This window comes from Eucalyptus grandis, chromosome 8 (genome assembly GCF_016545825.1).
Source record: "Eucalyptus grandis isolate ANBG69807.140 chromosome 8, ASM1654582v1, whole genome shotgun sequence".
Lineage (NCBI taxonomy): Eukaryota > Viridiplantae > Streptophyta > Magnoliopsida > Myrtales > Myrtaceae > Eucalyptus > Eucalyptus grandis.
In genome coordinates, this window is record NC_052619.1 from 2,113,707 (window position 1) to 2,135,802 (window position 22,096).

At 38.1% G+C, this 22,096-nt stretch overlaps 2 protein-coding genes across 2 annotated transcripts; both read right to left on the bottom strand.

Annotated features, from left to right (window-relative positions):
- Nucleotides 1-2,163: 2,163 nt before the first annotated feature.
- Nucleotides 2,164-3,825, bottom strand: LOC104416154 (caffeic acid 3-O-methyltransferase). The gene is made up of 4 exons (XM_010027584.3): nt 3,387-3,825; nt 2,854-3,167; nt 2,631-2,695; nt 2,164-2,466 (listed from the first exon to the last, which is right to left on the bottom strand). The coding sequence occupies exons 1-4, from the start codon at nt 3,791-3,793 to the stop codon at nt 2,164-2,166; spliced, it is 1,089 nt and encodes a 362-aa protein (XP_010025886.2). The 5' UTR covers nt 3,794-3,825.
- A 7,224-nt stretch (nt 3,826-11,049) lies between these two features.
- LOC120286470 (caffeic acid 3-O-methyltransferase-like) lies at nt 11,050-13,002 on the bottom strand. Its single transcript, XM_039298690.1, has 4 exons — nt 12,599-13,002; nt 11,900-12,213; nt 11,573-11,640; nt 11,050-11,352 (listed from the first exon to the last, which is right to left on the bottom strand). Exons 1-4 carry the CDS (start codon nt 13,000-13,002, stop codon nt 11,050-11,052), a joined length of 1,089 nt encoding a protein of 362 aa, XP_039154624.1.
- Between the last annotated feature and the right edge of the window lie 9,094 nt (nt 13,003-22,096).

The following is a 22,096-nucleotide window of genomic DNA, read 5'->3' on the forward strand; positions in this document are numbered from 1 at the left end:
GAAAATTTCCTAATTCATGAGGGATCAAGAGATCTTTTGGATATGGCAATAACAAACAAATATTCAAAATAAGATTGCGATATTACGAATTAGGTGGCGTCATTTAGGAAAATCAGATTAATCGAGAGTCTTACCTAATTCACGATATCACGCGGGTGACGTTTCCAAATTCGGATGGATGATGGGTCACGGGAATCACGGTGAGGGAGATCGTCTCATAGCAGCGGCTGCTCGTGGTGGCTTCATGCAAAAGTGCGATCAGAATTTCCACGATATTCGCCTGTATCGTGTTCTCCCTCGGTGAATTACCAAGTCCTCTGGAAAATTGCTAAGCCTGAGTAGGAATAGTCAAAACGTATGCATAAGGAAAATTAAAGAGCACCAATAGAATCCTGCCATTATCATGGCCAAAATTGGGACAGCTCTTGGTTTGAAAATATCACAATTGCATGTGATGTTGCCGCCACTTGGACACACCATTGAGACATACAATATTTGACCGGAGACAAGGACGTAGCTGTGGAAGCCTTGTAATGATCTGGGAACGTCAACGAGGGACGGACTTCGTCTCGGCTTCAAGAGCGACTCAAGGGCAGCTAGTACGATGCTGCAGTATGGACTCGGCCAGGGCTCTTCTTGCTTGAGAATAATTCAAGTGCACTCCTTCAGTAATACTTCACCGCCACATTCACGGATCACACTTCTGGCACAGCTACATGCAATTGGGATTGTTCGGTGAAGCTGGCTTAGAAGGCTTTTCGGACTCCAAGCGACATGTTCACACGTCACTCTTTGCTGAGAATCCTTCAATTCGTTGCCGTGAGTATGTGAATTTCGAGGCTAGTTAAAGCGGACGAGATTTCTGGTTGCGGTGAGTGACGTCGCCAGACGAGGGAGGACTGGTCTGGTGCGGCTGTGAAGGTGCTTCGCTGGAATTGCAAATCCGGCAACAAAGGTTTGTTGGTGTAGATCACGGTCACTAGCTATCACTGCCGGCACTGGGCGGTACTTAGAAGCCACCGGAAAAGCTTCGCCTGAAAAACCTGCAGAAGAAATATAAAGAGCAGCAGCGAGAAAATCACCACACACTTTGCGATGGGTGATGATTGGGTGTGGCCCAGGAGCAAACGACAAAGCGTGAACGCAAGGCTTGCTGAGGGGGCTTCGCTGGTCGTCTGGAATCACAGCGGTGATGATTGTCACCGCAAAGATTCACGAACTGGGAGAGGATGGTTAAGACATGTGTCCGTGTGTTGATCGTTGTCGCTTCAACCTATGGGCATTCGGCCCTCCTTTTCTGTTGTCGCCGCCTCTCCCTCTCTACCTCTCGCCTCCTTCTCCTTCTCCTTCTCTACTCTCAATTTGTTCTTATCAATGTCTTCTCTTTGTGGCCGTATGTATCGATTGTTTGGCCTCTTCTAAACCCTACGTATGTTTAGTTATTTATAGGGCACGGATTAGGGTTTTTAAATTTTCCAAATTCATATCCACGAATATTTCTTTTCGAAACGCAATATTTGTTTTTTTCCAAACGTAATATTTGCTTTTGAATTGAAATCTCACAAAGATAAATCCGTAAAATATCTCCGAGGATATGGACTTGGACCGATTTGCTTTCTTTGTGGGCTTAGCCCGACTCATCAACTTAAAGTTTCTGAACCATCAATTCAAATCCATCCGTCACCGACCAAATGTAAATGCAAATAAAAAATAAATGCACCTAAAACTATATGCTATGCGATTAACTATTTTTTAGGGATAAAATTAACCCCTAATTTTTTAATATGATAAATGTCTAAATGGGTCGTCAAAATTTAGGTGTCAACACCTGTAATAGGATCCCCTTTAGTAGAGTTATTATGAGGAAATGCTATTGTGGGACAATCCACTTTGACTCGTTTTTATATTTTATCAACAATTTGGAACAACAAGAGGGAGAAAACGAAGAAAACGTCGCTGAGGATCATCATATTCGTTCCAAGAATTTCTTATTATTGCATGGAACAGGTTAATCTTCAAAGTATTTTATTTGGAAGGACCAAACCATTGCTTGTCGACAACATAAGACAATGGTGTCTCTCCATCAAATTACCCAAAGCACTCCGACCATATCTGTTAACGTAGTGAAGTCATCATCAAACTGAGAAGAAGCCATTGCGATCGTCACATCTTCTTGTGAAGCTCAATCAACCACAGGCTGTACACGCGCAGAACGTATTTCGGGGCATGGAACCCCGAGGCGCGGGCAAGGTCCGCGAGTTCCCTTTGCGTCCGGGTTCTCCCACCGGGGGTTGTCCTCAGCATGCTCAAGTCCATCAAGAACGTGGTCTGTGAGACATCGTCGGTCCCAGGATACTCCGGGGTCACCTCATCCACGATCACCACTTTCCCCGTCGGCGGCAATGCCTCCCAGCAATTCTTGAGCACCTTCACGCAGAACTCATCATCCCCGCAATGGAGAACCCACTGTTAAATAAGTAGACTACTCAAAACATCATACTTACTTGGTTTTCACGATACTAGAACCTCTCGTGTCTCTCTTATAATTTTCGTTAAACGAATCAATTAGCAGTCAAGCTGATTTTGAATAATTAGGAGATTCGATGGTACGAAAAAAAAAATTAATTGACCTTCAGGAAATGGACATCTGCTTTAGGGACGGCCTTTAGAATGTCTCCTCCAACATGCGTAATACCTGCAAATGAATATATAATTGTGTAATCGTACTAAGGCAAGGACCGTTAACCCAGAAAAAAAGAAAAAATTAAGGTTGTGTGAAACATGAAGTTGAGCGAGCTCTCATTACGGTTCGTATGCACACAAAACCTTCGATATCATTGGGATTGATTTTACCAGGAATGGGAGGAGCAGTTGCGATCACATGAGGCAAGTCGTAGTTGATGCCGCGGATGTGGGGGTTCTTGGAGAGGATGATTTTCAGGGTCTCGCCGACGCCACCGCCCAGATCGACGACCGTCTTCGCCTTTGAAAACCCGCTATAATGCTGAGCGATCTTGGGCATGTTAATCGCCGACAAGCTCGTCATCGACTTGTTGAACAGGTCGTTGAATCTCGGGTCTCGGCCCATGTAATCGAACAGGTTCATGCCGTGCCTGCGGGTGAAAGGTTCTGCCCCTCCTTCCTTAACTGCATCTTTAAGGCAGTGCCTACAGAGCACGCAACACAAATTTAGTATCAGTGTGCTCTCTGGAGCAATCACGTCCATAGAATAGCATCGTAATCGCTCCTCGAGTATCCAGAAAATTTTACTTGTATCCCTTCCTTTTTACGGTTGGTCAATCGAAATTGGGTTTTCCGATTCTACTTCACGACCAAGAGAGAAACTAACGGGTGGGTAAAAATTTGAGGGTTATATACACACAAACCAGCTTTCCAGGAGAGTCTTGTCTTGGCCCAGCACATGAGTTGGTGCAGCAGAAGCTCCATTGTTGTCCAAAAAGAACTTGCTCCGAGGCCCGAGGCCGTAGAGCCTCTGGGGGGGGCCGCCTTTATCCTCCACGAGAGTGCACGATAAGATGGAGTAACTCGCGAGGAGCCGCAGCAGCCGGTTGATCATGTCGGGCGTGGCCGTGGCCGGGTTGTCGATGGAGAGCCGGGCCGCAATGTCCAATGGAGAGAGCTGGCCACACTTGGCCAGCAATTCAAGAATTCCCAGCTCAAGGGCTCCTTTCAAGACCATGGGAACAAAAACCATTGAGGGGATCTCAAAGGCTTTCAACATGTCTTCATCTTCATGGGAAATTGTAATGGCTGGGGCTTCTTCCGAACTCATGTTTTTTTCTTTTTTTTTTATCTTTTGACTGTTTTTTTTTGGCTTTATGCTAATCGAAGATGCTGTGTACGATGTGGTAGTGCGATTTTGCCTTTTCATTTATAGAGCACGCATGGAGAACTTGGAGGGCTTTATTATCACACTTTTTTGTTTTTCAGTAAATTCGGTTGAAGTTGGTCCTTTTTTTCCTGAAGCATTTACCCTAGACATATAGGCCAAATGCACTTGTTAATGTAAGCAATGCAAGGCCAGAGTTACTTTGGAGGCGTGAAGCGGCCGCCCTAGACGTATAGGAAAAGATAAACCTGTTAACTTTTTGATGCAATTTTGTACCAATAATTCTTATCATGTCATATTTATCTTGTTGTGTTGAAATAAGAGTATAACATGAATATTACCAACTCGAACATAATAATTTATTGTGTCACACAACATGCTTAATATAAGAAATCACACTTCACAACATGACTAAACATTTATCAAACGTATCACTATATCAAATGGCGATAATACATAATACATTAACCTATCTAAAAATCTATGTTGCACATGTAAACATGAAAAACACGTTCAACACAATAGCTTATGTTTACACGTTCTTAGATGATATAACTATTTTTATGTAACGTTAATCAAAACTGTATTATTGAGTTACTATTTATGTTTAATGACTTTTGTGCGAAAATTATTTTTTTATCATTAGTTATTCTCTTTGATGTGGGTGTTTTCTTTATAAACTCTATAAAAAAAAACTTGAAATACGAATATTAAATGTATTTAATTGAGTCGCATTGAAAAAAAATTAATATCATAAACAGTTAACTTAAGCGCGCCTATAAATTTCTAAATAGCTTAATTGGGTCAATCCGTGTAGAACATGATTTTTATTGTTTTTGTTATCATGACATCCCGTTTATGTCAAATCCAAACCTACTTAATTTCCAACGTTGTTGTTGGCCCTAACCCCCACTCTTTGGCGGTTCAAATACAAAAGAAAATCGGCGTTTTTTCACTCGGGATACAAAGGTAACTTGACTTCTCAAATGATCCATAAAACCCGCCAACTTTTGGCAGACCAAAAGTATCCACCGTTGAACTTTTTGTCAAACGCAAGCTGATATGACGTGACTTACAAAAAAGCCACAGGAGATCGCCTCTCTAGATGTCGTGGTTTCTAATTCCTCTTGATTTGAACTAGTAAACTTTCCATACATTTCAAGAGATCATTGATCTCTTTTCTCTACTAATTTGTTTCTCCAAAACATTATCGTTAACCGCATCATCAACTTGCTTGAGTAGATCATTTAATATTTATCTCTCAAATAATTTTTTTTATGACCCAGAAACTACCGTATAGCCAGCATGGCAACATAAAGCCGGGAGACACTAGTGCAGGAACCAATCTTCAACGGCACCGTACTTAAGTCGCGCAAATTGAGCAAATGGAGAATCGGAACCCCCCCAAAGCGGGATGGGAACGTCCACCCGAGCTACCCGGGGTTCAAATAAAAATTCATAATGAGTTATTTCAAAAATGGTCAATATTACGAAAAATTCTAATCTGGTACATTTGTGAAAAATTTATCTCAAATAAATATTTTGATCACAAAATATCCTAAGACAAATTTAACCTCTGTTTATTTCTATTCAAATTTATTAAATGATACATGATAGTTGACGAGTGTACAAGTTTGGGCTTTCACCCTCTGTTTATCATAGGTGTACCAATTTATGATTTTTCTTGATAAAAAATTAATTTAAGATAAATTTACCATGAGTGTACTAGTTTGTAATTTTTCATGATATTAACACTATATATATAAAAAAAAATCTTGCTACTTGTGTCTAATAGATAAAATTTCTAGTGTTTTTGGCCCTTTTTGGTGGCTAAGAGTGCTAACTTATCTTTTCTATTTACAATACTGTCAATATATACATAAAAAAAAGCCCATCACTGTGTTCTTTTCCTTTGCTCTATTTTCTCTCCTAAATTGTATTATTGTATAAATGCGATCGTAAGATCACACCAGTTATAGTATGATCATAAGGTCCCACAATTCATAATATGATTAAAAAGTTTCATGTACAAAATTACTAAGTGATCAAATATATATCTAAGTTTGAAAATATATAATCTAACAAATTTAGCTTAGTTGCCAAAAACTAAAAAATCTTATACATGATTATGACGTTGACAACTATTAATCTAATTTGGTCCCAAATTGATTTTTGTAATTTATATAGGCAACACAGTAAGTTCATAAAAAATAAACGAAGCGATCCACATATTTATGTATATTGATGGACTCTAAAGTTAAAATAGGTAGGTATGGTAACTTCTTTTAGAGAATACTTGATTACTGAGAATTTGAACGAAAAACACAAGATAATTTTTAAAAACATTCTATCAAATTTGATAATATCTAGAAAATGATGAACACTATTTCAAGGCTATCCAATTCACCAGAAGGCTAAAGTTACAACTGAGATAGCTTCACTTTTTCAAGTCGTAGGCTATCTATATTTGTATAAGGGAACAAGAGAGTTGTTTGAACTATAACTGGTAAGTAGTAGTTTGATAATTCTATTAAATTTGATCATATCTAGAAAAATGATGAACACTATTTCACGGCTATCCAATTCACCAGAAGGATAAAGTTACTACTAAGATAGCTTCACTTTTTCAAGTCATAGGCTATCTATATCTATATCAGGGAACAAGAGAATTGTTTGAACTATAACTGGTAAGTAGTAGTTTGATAATTTTTAAAAACATTCTATCAAATTTGATCATATCTAGAAAAATGATGAACACTGTTTCGCAGCTATCCAATTCACCATAAGGATAAAGTTGATAAAGTTGCTACTGAGATAGCTTTACTTTTTCAAGTCATAGGCTATCTATATCCGTATCAGGGAACAAGAGAGTTGTTTGAACTATAACTGGTAAGTAGTAGTTCTACATATAGTTTGCTATCTTTAACAAACAATTGTTTTTTTTTTTTTTAACTTGTATTAAAACAAAGTTTGGTAAGTATATCTCCACGATCTCTTAGCATAGTGTATGGCTTTTTATGATTTTCTATTAAACCATAGATACATAGACACGCACATGTTTCAAACTAGATACAATTTAAATGGTACTAAGGCTACGCATGACAACGCTTTTGTTTCGGGGAAGAGTTTTTTTTTTTTTTTTTTTTTTTTTTTTTTAAGAAAAAGTTCTTTTCTATGTCTGTTCCGGGGAACAATTTTTAAGTAAAAGAACCAGTTTGGTAACTACGTAAAATTTCTACTCTTGGAATAGAAAAAGAATAGAAATGTGTTTGGTAACGCAACAATTTCTTTTTGTATTTATTCATTTTTATTCTTGTTCACGGATCGCCGCCACCGCTACACGACCGCCGGCCACCAACCATCACCGCCAACCGCCGCCACAAGCCCATCGGCTGTCGGCGGTTGCCGCCGTTGCACGACCAGCGACCGGCGGCGGCGGCGGTCGGTGGCGGCGGCGAGTGGCAGGTGGCGGCGGTGGTGGCTCTAGGCGATTGGAGGTGGCCACGGCAAGAGAGAGAAACAAAAGAAAAAGGAAATTGGATTATTTCTAGAAATTGTTCTCTGAAACAAGAAGCAACTTTTTTTTGCTTCTCAAAATTGTTCTAGGAACAAAAAATTAGAGAAATTGTTCCCGGAAACAAATGTTTTACCAAACAAGTTTATGTTCTTTTTTTTTTTTCAGGGGACAAAAAAATAGAAATTGAAAGAAACATGAGCGTTACCATGCGCTGCTTAAGGGGTTGTTTGGCAATTTTTTGTTTATGTTCCCCGGAACACAATTTTTGTTCTTTTGTTCCGAGGAACAAAAAAAGAACAGAAACGCGTTTGTTTACACTTTTGTTCCTAGAAACAAAAAAAATCTATTTTTGTTCCCGGGAACAAATTTGGAAACAAAAACAAGAAGTAGAAAAAAAACTTGTTTCTTATTCTTGGGAACACTTCCTAGAAACACTTTTTTTTCTTCTTCTTTTTTTCTCTTTCTTTTCTTCTTCTTCTTCTTCCTTTTGCTAGTCACTGGCCTTAGCCATGGCCGGTGCTAGCGACCGGCAACCGGCCAGACGAGAACCAACAACCTCACCGGAGCATTGCCGGCCCCCGGAGAGGCCGAGCCACGCCGAGGCTTGTCGGCCCGAGGCTCGCCGTGGTTGCGCAAGGCTCAACCTCGCCTTGCCCAACCAAGGTGAGGCCAAGCCTCACGCGGCCACGGCAAGGCTTGGCCTCCCCCGGTTGGCGCGAGACCGGGCCTCACTAGGCTAGGGCGAGAACAAACTTGCGTCACTGAGCAAGGCCGAGCCTCACCGGTGGCCTGGTGAGGCTCGTTGGGGCTAGACTAGCCTCCAGCGAGCTCGTCAAACATAGCCTAGCCGATCTCCAACCATGGCGGTGGTTGACGATTGGCCAAAGAGAAAAGAAAAAGGAAAAAGAAAAAAGAAAAATATTAAAAAAATATTAAAAAATTAAAAGAAACAAAAAAAATTATACAAGTTTACCAAATGTGTTTTTGTTCTTTTTCTATTCTAGGAACATAAATTTTGTGCAGTTATCAAACGCGTTTTCTGTTAAAAATTATTTCCCGAAACAGAAATAGTTTTTTCTATTTCTGCTCCCGAAAACTTTTTTTGAATAAAAACATTACCAAATGCGTCCTAAGCCAACCTTGTGGGCAGTTGCATTTTATTCTTCACTTTCAGCATTTTCAATCTCTAGATGGTAACATCTATACAATTTCATTCCCTTACAATGCACATTGTAGGTGAATTGATCAATCACTATGGGGAAAATTATCAAAAAAATCCGAAATCTATTGTGCAACCAACATCCTATGTGACACGGCTACAGGAAGAATGAAATAAATAAAAGAAAAAGTAAAAATCATTAGAACATTTTGAATTTTTTAAAAATATATAATTATATGTGACAATGCTAATCTTGTCACTAAGATGGCCGACGTTGCCTAGACAATCAAGCCGACAATTTCCAACCAAAATTGGCTAGAAGAACTGAATTGACAAATCGTTAAAATGTTCATGACTAGATTAGTAAATTATCAAAACTTTTAGAACTAAATTAAAATAAGTGAAAAGTTTGGGACTAAACTAGTGAGTTGCCAACATATTTGGCATTAGATTGGTAAAATTGAAATGTTTAAAATTGAATTGATTATCGTATAATAAGTTTATAATTTTTGACTAATTTTTTTATTCATTGGAGAACCTTGAATAGCCTATAAACCTATATAAGGGCATCATCACATGTTTCATTCCACGACCGCCCGCACCTATAGAACCTTGTAGCCTTCATTCAACAACCAAGATAACCTTCTTGTCCCTAACTTGAATAGCTTATGGCGCCGCCCCTAATCTTCTCACCTATAAATATCCACATATGTCGAATGAAGTCTCACATTTATGGTGTCAGACTAGGGCCCCCTAGATTAGATTAAGTGGGAAAACATAGTTGATTTTGAACAAGGATCATTCTTAGCCAGAGAAACCGCTCCTACATGTGACAAGTCAACTTTCTTTTACATTTTTATTTTTCTTTCACTAATCCTAATTTCATGGTACACGCACTTTGACTATTACGTTTATGACATAAGTTCGGTTATAATCTTTTACATTTTTAAAGTTTCGACTTTGATGAGAATTAAAGAAAAAGTACTTTTGCTTTAAATGGAAACAAACTAGCTCAAAAGGTAGGATTACGTAGATTTGCAAGCTTGCAAGTAGGTTCAATCTGAAATTAGATTAAAGGGCAAAAAGGGGAAAATCAAAGGGGTGTATATATAAATATTTTGACTAGAATGATTTTCTTAAAAACACTCAAACAATTTAATCCCCATATAACAAACAAGGATTTTGCCATATCACGTGGGTTTTGGCCATCTCAAAGTTACATTGAATGGTTAGATCGTGATTTTGAATAACGGACGTGTTGTACTCATGTATACAACTTGACTTTTGATAATTAATTCGACTCCTGGGACTAAAAATTAGTGTTGCTATGAGAAATCCTTTCTTTCTCGATTGCTCAAGGAGGTGCAATACACCTGCTCAGTGGTTACAAGAACGGCCAGGAAGTGAATAGTACCAGATAATTATTCATTCTGGATCCTGATGGAGAACATATTTCACAATCATTGGCTTTTATTTCATAATATTTCAAATGTATTATTTGTGGCTTAGCAACTTGCAAGTAGTTAGAATGAATCTTAACGTAGAGAATTTTAATTTATTATAGAAATTAAGCCTTTTTCGCATTTGCTAGTACCTGTCTCTTCCAAGTATTTCTAGTTTTCTTTCTACTATTACACGTTACTTATCTTCTCATTTGTGTAGAGACATTCTAAGATTAAACATAGTTTAAAAGAAGAAAGAATCTAAAAAATTTGCAAAAGAGGGGAGAAAAAAGTGAGAAAGGTGACATCATGCCGCCATCAATTCATCGCTGCCAACCTCACTCGTTGTAGCTGCTTGGCAATTATATAACTAATCGACGTAAGTTATATAATTAAGAAATCATAATTTCCAAATTTTGGGAATATAAACAATTTATTTTCGATAATATGGGCTTATTTGAATGGAACCAAAATCTTTCCATGGGTTTGAATGATGTGCATTTATTTTCATTTTTTTTATAACAACTTAGAGCTCAATTGTAATTAGCTAGCTACATGGAGAGAATTAGCACAGCAACTCATCGTCTTGGGTCCCCCACTTAAATCCCCATACCGTAGGAATCGAATTCACAACCATTGACTCCTAAGCTAAAAGCGTAAGAATGACGTTTCCACTAGGTCAATTCCGTGGGGGGCTATTTATTTTCATCTTTCAAACTTCAATGTAAATTTTCACCACACATAAATCATGATAATCATAATGTCTTGCCAGCGTTGGAACCATGCAACAATTTTCAGCATTTGATCATTTCGATCCCTGTTAATATCTCATGGTCGTCCTTTATGTTTTTCCGGCTCTTCCAATTGCAGAATTGGTAAGCGTAAGCCTTCTTGCATTTTTTATTACAACAGAAACAAATGGATAATGAAGACCATTTGCATCAATGCGTACTAGGAAACAATTCTAGAAAAGTTGAAAGCATAACAAGAACAGTTTTATTCAATTGGAAATCCAAAGATGGACACAATACGACATAGCGCAAGGCAAGATCGATGCGGGGAGGATTTTCCGGCAAGCGAATTAGGCGGTTTTATATAGCTCGAGCGCCCACATGTTGAGGACCTGGCAGCCCACTTTCGGAGAGCTGAACCCGGCCGCGCGGGCCACGACCTCGACTTCCCTCAGCGTCCGATCTTTCCCTCCAGGAGGCAAGGCCAGCATGACCATGTCGGAAGTGAAGGTGGCCCGAGTCACTAGATCCGTCCCTGGGTATTCCGGGCTGACTGGGTCTATGATCACCACCTTGCCCGATGCCGGCAACGCGTTCCAGCATTTCTTCAGGAGCTGTATGACGAACTCGTCCGTGAAACTATGGAATTGCCACTGCAACAAAACAGCAAACAATCAAAATCAATTAAGACTCCCGATCGCCAATCTGTCCTAAACAAAATGCTCGTACATTGGAACTGTCTTATTAATGCAAAATCTATTAAAATCTATTAGAGAAATCTTGTTCAAATAAATTATAAGCTACGTACTTCTACACGTTTCTTTTCATTTCATTTCCGGGAGCTCGAGTACTAAATAATTAATCCAAAGTAACCTTCGCTAAGAGGATGTCTCCTTTTGGGATGGGATCATCCACAAAGCTCCCTCCTCCATGCTCCAAACCTGCCATAAAAAACTAGTTGTCTCATTTCGTCTTCATTGCTTCATAAGACATCCTTAGAAGGGCCAACTGTATATAGGTGACATAATTATAGGAAGAAGGCAATCAACAGGTAGGGAGCAAACGAGGTGTTTTTAACATGAATTGAAATGAATTAGAAAGGTTCAATCCGCTGAGAGAATTAATCTATGCAGCATAATTTACATTGAACTTTGTTTGTTTATAGAGGAAGTAGGAAATCTTAGTTCAAAAATCAATTACCAGGATAAGAAAGCCCATTTTTGACAACATGGGGTAGGTCGAAGTTTATGCCCCGGAGGTGGGGGTGCTTGGAGAGTATAAGCTTAAGGCAGTCGCCAACACCACCGCCAATGTCGACGACTGTTTTAGCATTCTCGAATCCGTGGTAATTGTCCATGATTTTGCCCATGAAAATGGTAGACGTACACTTCATCGCATTGTTGAAGTGGTTGTTGTACCTCGGGTCTGTCCCGATGTAGTCGAAGAGGGTCGCGTCGTTCGCCAGCTTGAAAGGGTCGCCTTCTCCCTGAATCACTGCATCTTTTAAGTAAAACCTACAGAGCAAGCATTCATATACAAACCCCAATTAACAACGTATCCGCCTTGTGATAAAAAATATATTCACTCTCTAAAATTGTCAATAATGTGCAGATAGCCATCCAATCAAAATATTTATTTAAAGTGATCTCATCTTGTCACTATTATATATATATCAAGATGACTCTTGTTGATGTGCTTGATGCATTTAATAGCCATCACATTACTTCTTCAAAAAATTTTGTGACATTCTCATATATTCAACGACAATGAAATTTAACTTCAAATATCAAGCTAATCAATTTTGCATGAAATGGGAACGAGATATTGTTGCATAAACTTAACTAGCGAATATGGTGAGTCCCACGGAATGTGACAGTCCGAATTCATTTATTTACGTACCACGATCTCAAGGAAACCTCGTCAAAGAGTAAAAGCAACCATGGCGCCATGCTAGTGCCTTCCTCGCTCACGTAGTACTTGTTCAAGGGGCCCAGGCCGTACATCCTCTCAGGCCGTCCGGCTTTGTCCTGCGTGAGGGTGCACGATAGGAAAGAGAAGCTGGCGAGCAAACGCAGGATGCGGTCGATGGTGCCACCGGCATTGGGGTTCTTGATGGAGAGGCGGGACGCAATCTGGGTGGGCGAGAGCTGAGCAGTGCTCTCAAACAAGAGCTTGAGGATGCCGAGCTCGATGGTGGCCTTCAGGACCAGTGGAACGCACGAGATCATATTTTGTTTGAAAGCGAACAAGTACTCTTCGTCTTCTTGGGCGGTGGTGACCGCTAGGGTTTCGTCCAAACTCATGTTTCCTGAATTTTTTTTTTCTTTCTTAGGCTCTTTTCAATCCGCACAGCAGGAGAGATTGCGCTTTGGAGTGGGAAGTGGAGAGGACTAAGAAACTGTTTGAAAAGAGTGCGACGATGGAGTCGCTTTTATAAGGTAACTGATGAGCTGTGTGCCATGCTAGGTTTCACAGGTTCTTTATTTTTCTATAGAAAAATAGCCTTTCTTGCCCTATCATATTCCGAGATTTTACGCACAGAAGAATCATAGAGTACTAGATCCAGATAGAAATGGATATGTACTATCATTACCCTCGAAGGGTGCGTTTGTTTGTGTTTCGTTTAAAAATTGTTCTAAGGAACAGAAATAGAAAAAACTATTTATGTTTCACGGAATAATTTTTTACCAGAAAAACGTGTTTGGTAAACTTATTCCAAGAATAATAATAATAATAAAAACGGAAACACGTTTGGTAAATTTATGTTATTTTTTTGTTTATTTTAATTTTCTTTTTTCCTTTATTTTTTATTTTTTATTTTTTTCTTCTTTTGGCCGATCGCTGGCCTCGGCCATGGTCGGCGACAAGCCAACGAGGGCCAGCAGCCTTGCCCGGTCCACGGTGAGGCTCGCCGGCCCTCGACGAGGCGAGCCTCATCGTGGTTGGGCAAGGCCGAGCTCGCCCCGCCCACCAATCGCCCGGCGGTGGCTGGGCGAACTCGGCCTCACCGAATCTGGGCCAGCCCGAGCTTGCCCAGCCAAGGTGAGGCCGAGCCTTGCTAGGGCCTAGCGATGCTCGGCCTCGCCGGGCCGGCGACGCTCGGTGAGGTCGTCGGCCCTTGATGGCATCGCCGACCCTTGACATCGGTCGCCGGTCATGGCCGAGGTCGGCGACCGGCTATAGAAAAAAGAAGAAGAAAAGAAAAAGAAAAGAAAGAAGAGAAAGAAAATTTGTTTCTCCAAATTGTTCCATAAACAATAAACATGTTTTTTGTTTTGTTTTTGTTTCTGTTCCAAATGCGTTTCCTGAACAGAAAAATAGATTTGGAACAAAAATGCAAACAAACGCGTTTCTGTTCTTTTTTTTTTGTTCCAAAAAAAAAAAAACAGAATTTTTCATAAACAGAAAAAAGAAATACAAACATGCAAGCCCGAAAAAGCGTGAAAAGGACTCGCTTTCTGCTAAGGAGAGAACCGGTAGATTGCTCTATCTAAGTTTTGGCGAATTGCCAATATCCGGTCGAAGAAAATAGGCTGTTTGTTATACACACCACGTCTTGTACGATGTCGTAGTTATCATTTTTACGTTATAGCCAAATACCGCCGGTCTACCACGGAAAGATAGTAAGCCACCAAATCATATGCAATTTCCTCCTTTTCTTCTCCCAATTACTCTGACAACACGCTTTTATGGCTTTCACCCTCCATTTATCATAATTGTATCAATTTTGATTTTTTCATAATAAAAAAATAATTTGAGATAAATTTGTCACGTGTGTATTTGTTTGTAATTTTTCAGGATATTAACTCTTTAAAAAAATCTTGCTACTTTTGTCCAACAGATAAAATTTCAAGCGTTTTTTGCCTTTTTTGGTGGCTAAGAGTGCTAACTTATCTTTTCTATCTACAATATTATCAATATATACATAAAGAAAGTCCCTCACTGTGTTCTTTTCCTTTTCTCTATATTCTCTCCTAAACTATATTATTGTACAAAGGCAATCGTAAGTTCACACTAGTTATAGTATGATCATAAGGTCCCACAATTCATAATATGATTAAAGAGTTTCATGCTAGATTTCACCGGTTCTTTATTTTTTTCTATAGAAAAAAATTGCCTTTCTTGCCCTACCATATTCCGAGATTTTACGCACGGAAGAATCACACAGTACGAGATACGGATGGATATGGATATGTACTGTTGTTACCCTCAAAAAAGCATGAAAAGGACTCTCCTTCCACTAAGGAGAGAACATTAGCATTGCTCTATGTAAGTTTTAGCGAATTGCCAATACCCTACCAAAGAAAATAGGCTGCTTGTTATACCCATCAGATCTTATGCGATGTTGTAGTTATTAGTTTTACGTTATAGCCAAATACCGCCGGTCTACCATGGATAGATAGCAACTATCGCAGCCACCATATCAAATGCAATCTCCTTCCCCCGACTGCTCTGACAACACCCTTTTATGGGTTGGTACCCTAAAAGATAAATAAGGAAGAGAATTAATTCAAGGAGCATAGATTTTTCTTATGGAATATGCAAATCAAATTGAATCCGATTCGTTTGGTCACCTCTATTCATCCTAATAAGAACCCGGCACCCTATAATGGGATCATATAGCTCGCCAGCACTTAGGCTTTACTAGTCTACACAATCAAATGCGAAAATCAAAGGTTTTACAATTGGTAATATAATAAACACGAGACTTTACATGACAGTAAATTTATTATATTAAAGACAGACTTTATATGATGGTAAATCTATCGATGTGGGGATGGTAGCTTAGTGATAATTAGAACTGTTACCGTCGAAGTAGCAGCTCTCCAAGTGGAAACAGTAACGATCACATGGTACCGGTGCATAGAGAAAACTCTTTAAAGAATACGAGCCACTTTCTACTTCTTTAATTTGGAGATTCGATTTCGTCCAAAAATTAATAACTTGGAGATCTGATACCAGTTGGTGGACATGACGTTGGTTGAGGGTGACTTGAGGTCAACTATACCGTAAGAAGAAGTAAAAAGAAAAAAGAAAGCGCAGCGGAAGTTACAAAATTTATTGTAAAAAAATAAGCCTCGACACTCTTTTAATTAGTGTCCTTAAAGACTTCCATTAACTCTTTTCAATTTGAGTTATATAAAAAATTGACATGTCACTTTTAATGTGTATTAAGGACACAAAGGGTTATGTGTGCTAGGTACATGCCATGTAGAAATAGCTAAATCTCTTCTTCTTCTTAAAGAAAAGAATGGAACTTGGGAGTATCGACACCTAAATATGTCATCCAAAAGTCTCTCACATTTTATAAAGATCGTGGATTGAATGTATCGTCAATTACGGAGTCTCACCCATGAACAAAAATATCAACATTGCACGGTCTTGTGGAAATATCCCAAGTTGCTTGACTATTGAATTAAATTGTAATTAATATACATGTGATATCAATTCACCTATCAGCTTAAATTTTTAGTAGGCTTTTCTAATATGATAGTAGAGTTGGGTTTTATTCTGGTTTATTTTGCATGTCTTCTTACACCTATCAACTTACCATTTAAGAGTAGCGTATTAGCATCGAATATAAACGTAGGTAAGGTTATGATTTTTTTTTAATCGGCCCGGCACACCATCCGATCCCAAATTCAGAAAATGGCTTTGAACTTGTCTCAACCTTTAAAATTGGGCCTACTAAAATCTCGGCCTGTCTCCCTTGTTTTAGACGAAATGGCGTGTGACCCGCCATAGATGGATCGGTGCACTTAAGGAAAGAGAAATCGGTCAGGAATAGAATAAGAAAGAGAGGGATTGTGGTGGAGTGAGATATCAATTTAATCCCTAATTTGTAAATTTGATGAAGTGAATAGTCGCCGTAGCATTCATTTTTCAGTTGTTGAGAAGTTTCATGTAAACTTTAATTAATGTTGTGTAAAACGGTAAGGAATGAAAATTATGTTATATCTCACCAACGTGTAATATCATCATTGAACTTCAAATTCATTCACTATGATCTTTGAACTTCAATATGATATTCGATGTGATTTCTAAATTTTGATCCAATGGTTTTTTTTATGAAATTAATTTATAAAAAGTGAGGTGCTTATAATATTGTCCATAACTATTTAAATTTATCTATACCCATGTTTAGCTCTCGGATGCTTAAATGTTGCTGCTAGAGTGAAACCATATAGAATCGTCCTTTTTTGCGCCAAAGTAGAGCTGAATTGTCTATCTTTTTGTTGAAGATCTCATGACAGTTTGTGATGGGAGAACAGTAACAATTCGAACAATATCGAATCAACGCAGCGGAATAAAATAATCTCTCATTTTGTGTAAACCTAATAGGAATCAATATAGTAGAGTAAAATAAATACCAAGCACGCGAACATAAGACGATTTTTTATGAGGAAAATCTCTTCGATGTGAGGAGATAAAAAAACCACCGGACCAGAGTCCACTCGAAATTCTTCACTATTAATGAAATTGGGTGAACAATGTTCTTCTTTAGCAAATACTAGAGGTACATAGCAGCAAACACCTCAACAACATAATTCTTGGCAATACACATGAATTTTACAAAAGATCAAGGATAAATTTGACCAAAAACGCAGGTTTTGATCAATCCACAAAAAACCTGATGTAGGGAGCTTCAAACGAAAACCAAACCGTGCAAATTCGATAGAATTGCGCTACAAACATGCTGACAAAATTTCAGCTTAATCGGACCACGAACCGACCTCCGATGCCAACTTGATATAGATCATATATTGCCCCAACCCCCAGATTTTCTGCTTTCTTTTTTTCTCTTGTTACTATTTTCTTTTGCGACTATCACTTTTTATATAGATAGTGAGAAACCTATTTTCTCATATAACTTATCATATGGACTCAAGCCCTTTTTGGGCTTGCAACTCATTAAGCCTCCTGCACATAGGAGTGAACCCAGCTAACAAATCTCCCCCTCACAACAATGTGGAGGGATTCACCATCTCTGCTATCAATTAACAATATTCAAGCTTCACTCTTGGTAGAGTTTTCATCATCATATCAGAGCCATTATGATCCGTATGAATTTTCTCAAGTTCCAACAGCTTTTCATCTGGAACATCCCTTATCCAATGATATCTAACATCAATATGTTTTGATCTAGAATGGAAAGATGAATTCTTACAAAGATGAATTGCGCTTTGATTATCACAAAATAGCACATACCTCTTTTGCTTGAACCCAAGTTCTTCTAAATACTTCTTCATCCATAACATCTCTTTACTAGCTTCAGTCACTACAATAAATTTAGCTTTAGTTGTAGAAAGTGCAACACACTTCTGCAATCTTGACTTCCATGACACAGCTCCACCTACAAAATAAATCAAATAACCAAAAGTAGATTTATGAGTATCAACATCTCCTGCCAAGTCGGAATCTGTGTATTGAACTAACCCAAGTTTCCCGGTCCCGAAACTAAGTTTCAAATTTGAAGTTCCCCGAAGACTTGCTCAACTGTTTCTTTAATAACTTAATTCTTGAAGCATTCTTGCCAACAATCAGCATATTATCAACATAAAGCAAGAGAATAATAAAGTCATCATCATAAAATTTTTGGACAAACACACAGTTATCCGAGGAAGTCTTCTTATAGCCATATTCTGTCATAACTGACGCAAACTTTTTGTATCACTGCCTCGGTGCTTGTTTTAGGCCATAGAGACTGAGACTTTTCTTCAATTTGCACACATAATCCTCTTTCCCTTTCACTTTAAAACCCTCAGGTTGTTCCATGTATATCTCTTTCTCCAAGTCACCATGTAAGAATGCTGTTTTGACATCCATTTGCTCAATTTCCAAATCTAGGCTAGCTACCAAGCCTAGTACCACACGAATAGAAGACATTTTCACTACCAGAGAAAATATATCATTAAAATCAATACACTTTCTCTGACCGAATCCCTTAACAACCAATCTAGCTTTGTACCGTGGTTGTGAAGTATGTTCATCTTGCTTCAACCTATATATCCACCTGTTCTTCAAAGCTCTTTTACCTTTAGGTAACTTCACCAACTCAAAAGTATGATTATCATAAAGTGACTACATCTCATCTCACATAGCATCAAACCAATTGCTTTTGTACTCATATTCTATTGCTTCTACATAGCACTCTGGTTCACTTGCATCAGTCAATAATATATACTCATTTTCAGAATACCTAGTGGAAGGTTGTCGGTCTCTAATGGATTTCCGGATTGGAACATCCAGTGGAACATCTAATTGAGCCTCTGGTTCAGGAATAGTATTATCTATTTCAATATGCTTAGGAACATGTGCGTTATTTGAAACATTGACTTCCCGCTGCTCGTTATCAACCTGTGTAAGAATATTTGTAAGAAGAACTGAATCCAAATCAACCAGATTATCACTAACCTGTGGTGCTGAAATCTTTCTGCTTTCTTAATATCCTCTATTGTTTGATCTTCCATAAATACAACATCTCTGCTTCTTACAATTTTCTTTTCAACGGGATCATAAAATTTGTAGCCAAGCATATCCTATCCATAACCAATAAATATGCACTGTCGTGTTTTCACATCAAGTTTAGATCTCTCATCTTTGGGAATATGCACAAATGTTTTGCACCTAAAGACACACAAATAATCATAAGAAACATCTTTGCCTATCCAAACTATATTAGGAACATCAAACTCTAAAAGAACGCATGGAGTAAGATTTAATACATGCACAACTGTACTTAAAGCCTCACCCCAAAATGATCCAGGTAGTTTTGACTGTGATAGTAAGCAGCTTACCATTTCAACCAGTGTTCTATTCATTCTCTCAGCTAACCCATATAACTGAGGCATCTTGGGAGGTGTCTTTTGATGTCAAATATCTTGTTGTTTGCAATATTTATCAAAAGGTCCAATATACTCTCTCCCATTATTAGTTCTGATGCATTTCAATTTCTTTCCAATCGGTCTCTCAACTGAAGCCTGAAATTGCTTAAAAGCATCTAACACTTGATATTTAGTTTTCAAGGTATGAATCCAAATTTTCCTTGAAAAATCATCTATGAAGGTAACAAAATAAAGAGAGCCGCCAAGTGATTTTGTTTTCATAGGACCACAAACATCAGAATGCACTAAATCTAGTATACCTGACTTTCTTGAAGGAGGGGAGCTTTTAAATGCAACTCTGTTATGTTTTCCTGCTAAACAATAAGCACACTTCTTTAGTGCTGAACTTTTCAATCCTGAAAGGAGCTTCTTCTTGGCCAATATTGACAAATCCTTCTCACTGATGTGACTGAGCCTCTTATGCCATAATTCAGTTGCATCTTCGCTGTCTATTGCATTAATTTTGTTTGTGGACAACTTTGTCTGGATAATGTACAACAAAAAATATTTTTCACCTCTAGCCACAACAAGAGAACATTTGGTGAGCTTTCATTGACCATTACTGAAGGTGCTGCAATACCCCTCTTCATTCAACTTGTTCGTAGAAATCAAATTCAAGCGGATATCGGTATATGTTTAACATTATTCAATACTAACCTTGTGTCATTACTGATTTCTAGGCACACATCACCAATACCTACAGCTTGAGCTAGTCCATTGTTTCTCATCTTCATATATCCGAAGTCACCTGACCTATATGATGTAAAGAAATCCCTACGAAACATTGCATGAACGAATGCACCACTATCAATTACCCAACTGGTTTCATGAGATACAAAATTCACCACATTACCATAAAAAATAGTTAGAAAGTCTTCTTTAAGTGCAGCAACACGATTGTCATCACTGTCATTATCACTTTTCTTGTCTTTACCTTTCTCCTTTTGATTCTCCCTTTTTAACTGGCGATAAAACCTCTGAATATGTCCCTTCTGATGACAATAATGGCATTCAACATTAGCAAATTTATTATACTTACCTCTGCTTTTATCTCAACTTTTATCTCTATTTCTCGGACCTGGAGACTCACTTCTTCCTTTTTTTCTCAACAACCAAGGCATCAGAATGTAAAGAGGGCAATCTTTGTGTCTTCTTTCTCATCTTTTCATTCAAAATACTACTATTGGCTAAATCCATGATAATTGTACCATCTGGGGCAGAATTAGACAAAAATGTTCGAAACATCTCCTAGGAGTCCGGTAAAGTACCAAGCATCATAGTGCTTATATCTCATCATCAAACTTGATTCCCATTACAGCCAACTGATTTGTAATTCCTTGAAAAGAATTTAAATGATTAGTCAAATGAGTACTATCTTGATATCTTAGAGCCATTATCTGTTTTATCAAAAATAATTTATTATTCCCAGTCTTTCGAGCATATAACTGTTCGAGTTTATCCCATAAATTGCGTGCATGTGTTTCCTCAATCATATGGTTCAAAATATTATCATCCACCCACTGCCTAATATAACCACACACTTGATGATGAAATATAGACCATTCAACATCGATTTTATTCTCTAATTTCTTTTAAGCAAATACGGGCAAATAAAAATCTTTCACATATAAAAGATCTTCCATCTTCCCTTTCCAAATATGATAATTCGAACCATTCAATGTAACCATTATACTAGTATTCGTTTCCATTGTTTAACACAAGACGGAAAATTAAGCAATAACCAAATGCTCTAATACCATTATGATAGGAGAACAGTAACAATTCGAACAATATCGAATCAACGCAACGGAATAACATAATCTCCCCTCTTGTATAAACCTAATAGGAATTGATATAGTAGAGTAAAACAAATATCAAGCTCACGAACACAAGACGATTTTTTACGTGAAAAACCTCCTTGATGTGAGGAGATAAAAAAACCACGGGACCGGAGTTCACTCGAAATTCTTCACTATCAACGAAATTGGGTGAACAATATTCTTCTCTAGCAAATACTAGAGGTGCATAGCAGCAAACACCTCAAGAACATAATTCTTAACAATACATATGAATTTCACAAGAGATCAAGGATAAATCTAACAAAAAACGCAGATTTTGATCAATCCACAAAAAACCTAATGTATAGAGCTTCAAACGAAAATCAAACCGTTCAAATTCGATAAAATTGTGTCATGAACATGCTGACAAAATTTTAGCTCAATCAGACCACGAATCGACCTCCAATGACAGCTTGATGTAAATCAGATATTGTCCTAACCCCCATATTTTATGCTTTCTCTTTTTCTTTTGTTACTATTTTCTTTTGCTGCTATCACTTTTTATATAAATAGTGAGAAACCCTATTTCCTCATATAACCTATCATATGGGCACAAGCCTTTTTTGGGCTTACAACTCATTAGGCCTCTTCCACATAAGAGTGAACCTAGCTAATAGTTTGCAGGGTGATGCAAGGAAATCACCCGTTAGACATATTGGTGTTCCCTTAATCTC

Excerpts from the sequence above, each read along its gene's own strand:
- LOC104416154 (XM_010027584.3), bottom strand. The coding sequence starts at position 3,793 with ATGAGTTCGGAAGAAGCCCCAGCCATTACAATTTCCCATGAAGATGAA. Across the intron at positions 3,168-3,386 it reads AAGACTCTCCTGGAAAGCTG|GCACTGCCTTAAAGATGCAG; the intron begins GTTTGTGTGTAT and ends CGTGCTCTGTAG. Across the intron at positions 2,467-2,630 it reads CAGATGTCCATTTCCTGAAG|TGGGTTCTCCATTGCGGGGA; the intron begins GTCAATTAATTT and ends CTTATTTAACAG.
- LOC120286470 (XM_039298690.1), bottom strand. The coding sequence starts at position 13,002 with ATGAGTTTGGACGAAACCCTAGCGGTCACCACCGCCCAAGAAGACGAA. Across the intron at positions 11,641-11,899 it reads AAATGGGCTTTCTTATCCTG|GTTTGGAGCATGGAGGAGGG; the intron begins GTAATTGATTTT and ends TTTTTATGGCAG. Across the intron at positions 11,353-11,572 it reads GAGACATCCTCTTAGCGAAG|TGGCAATTCCATAGTTTCAC; the intron begins GTTACTTTGGAT and ends GTTTTGTTGCAG.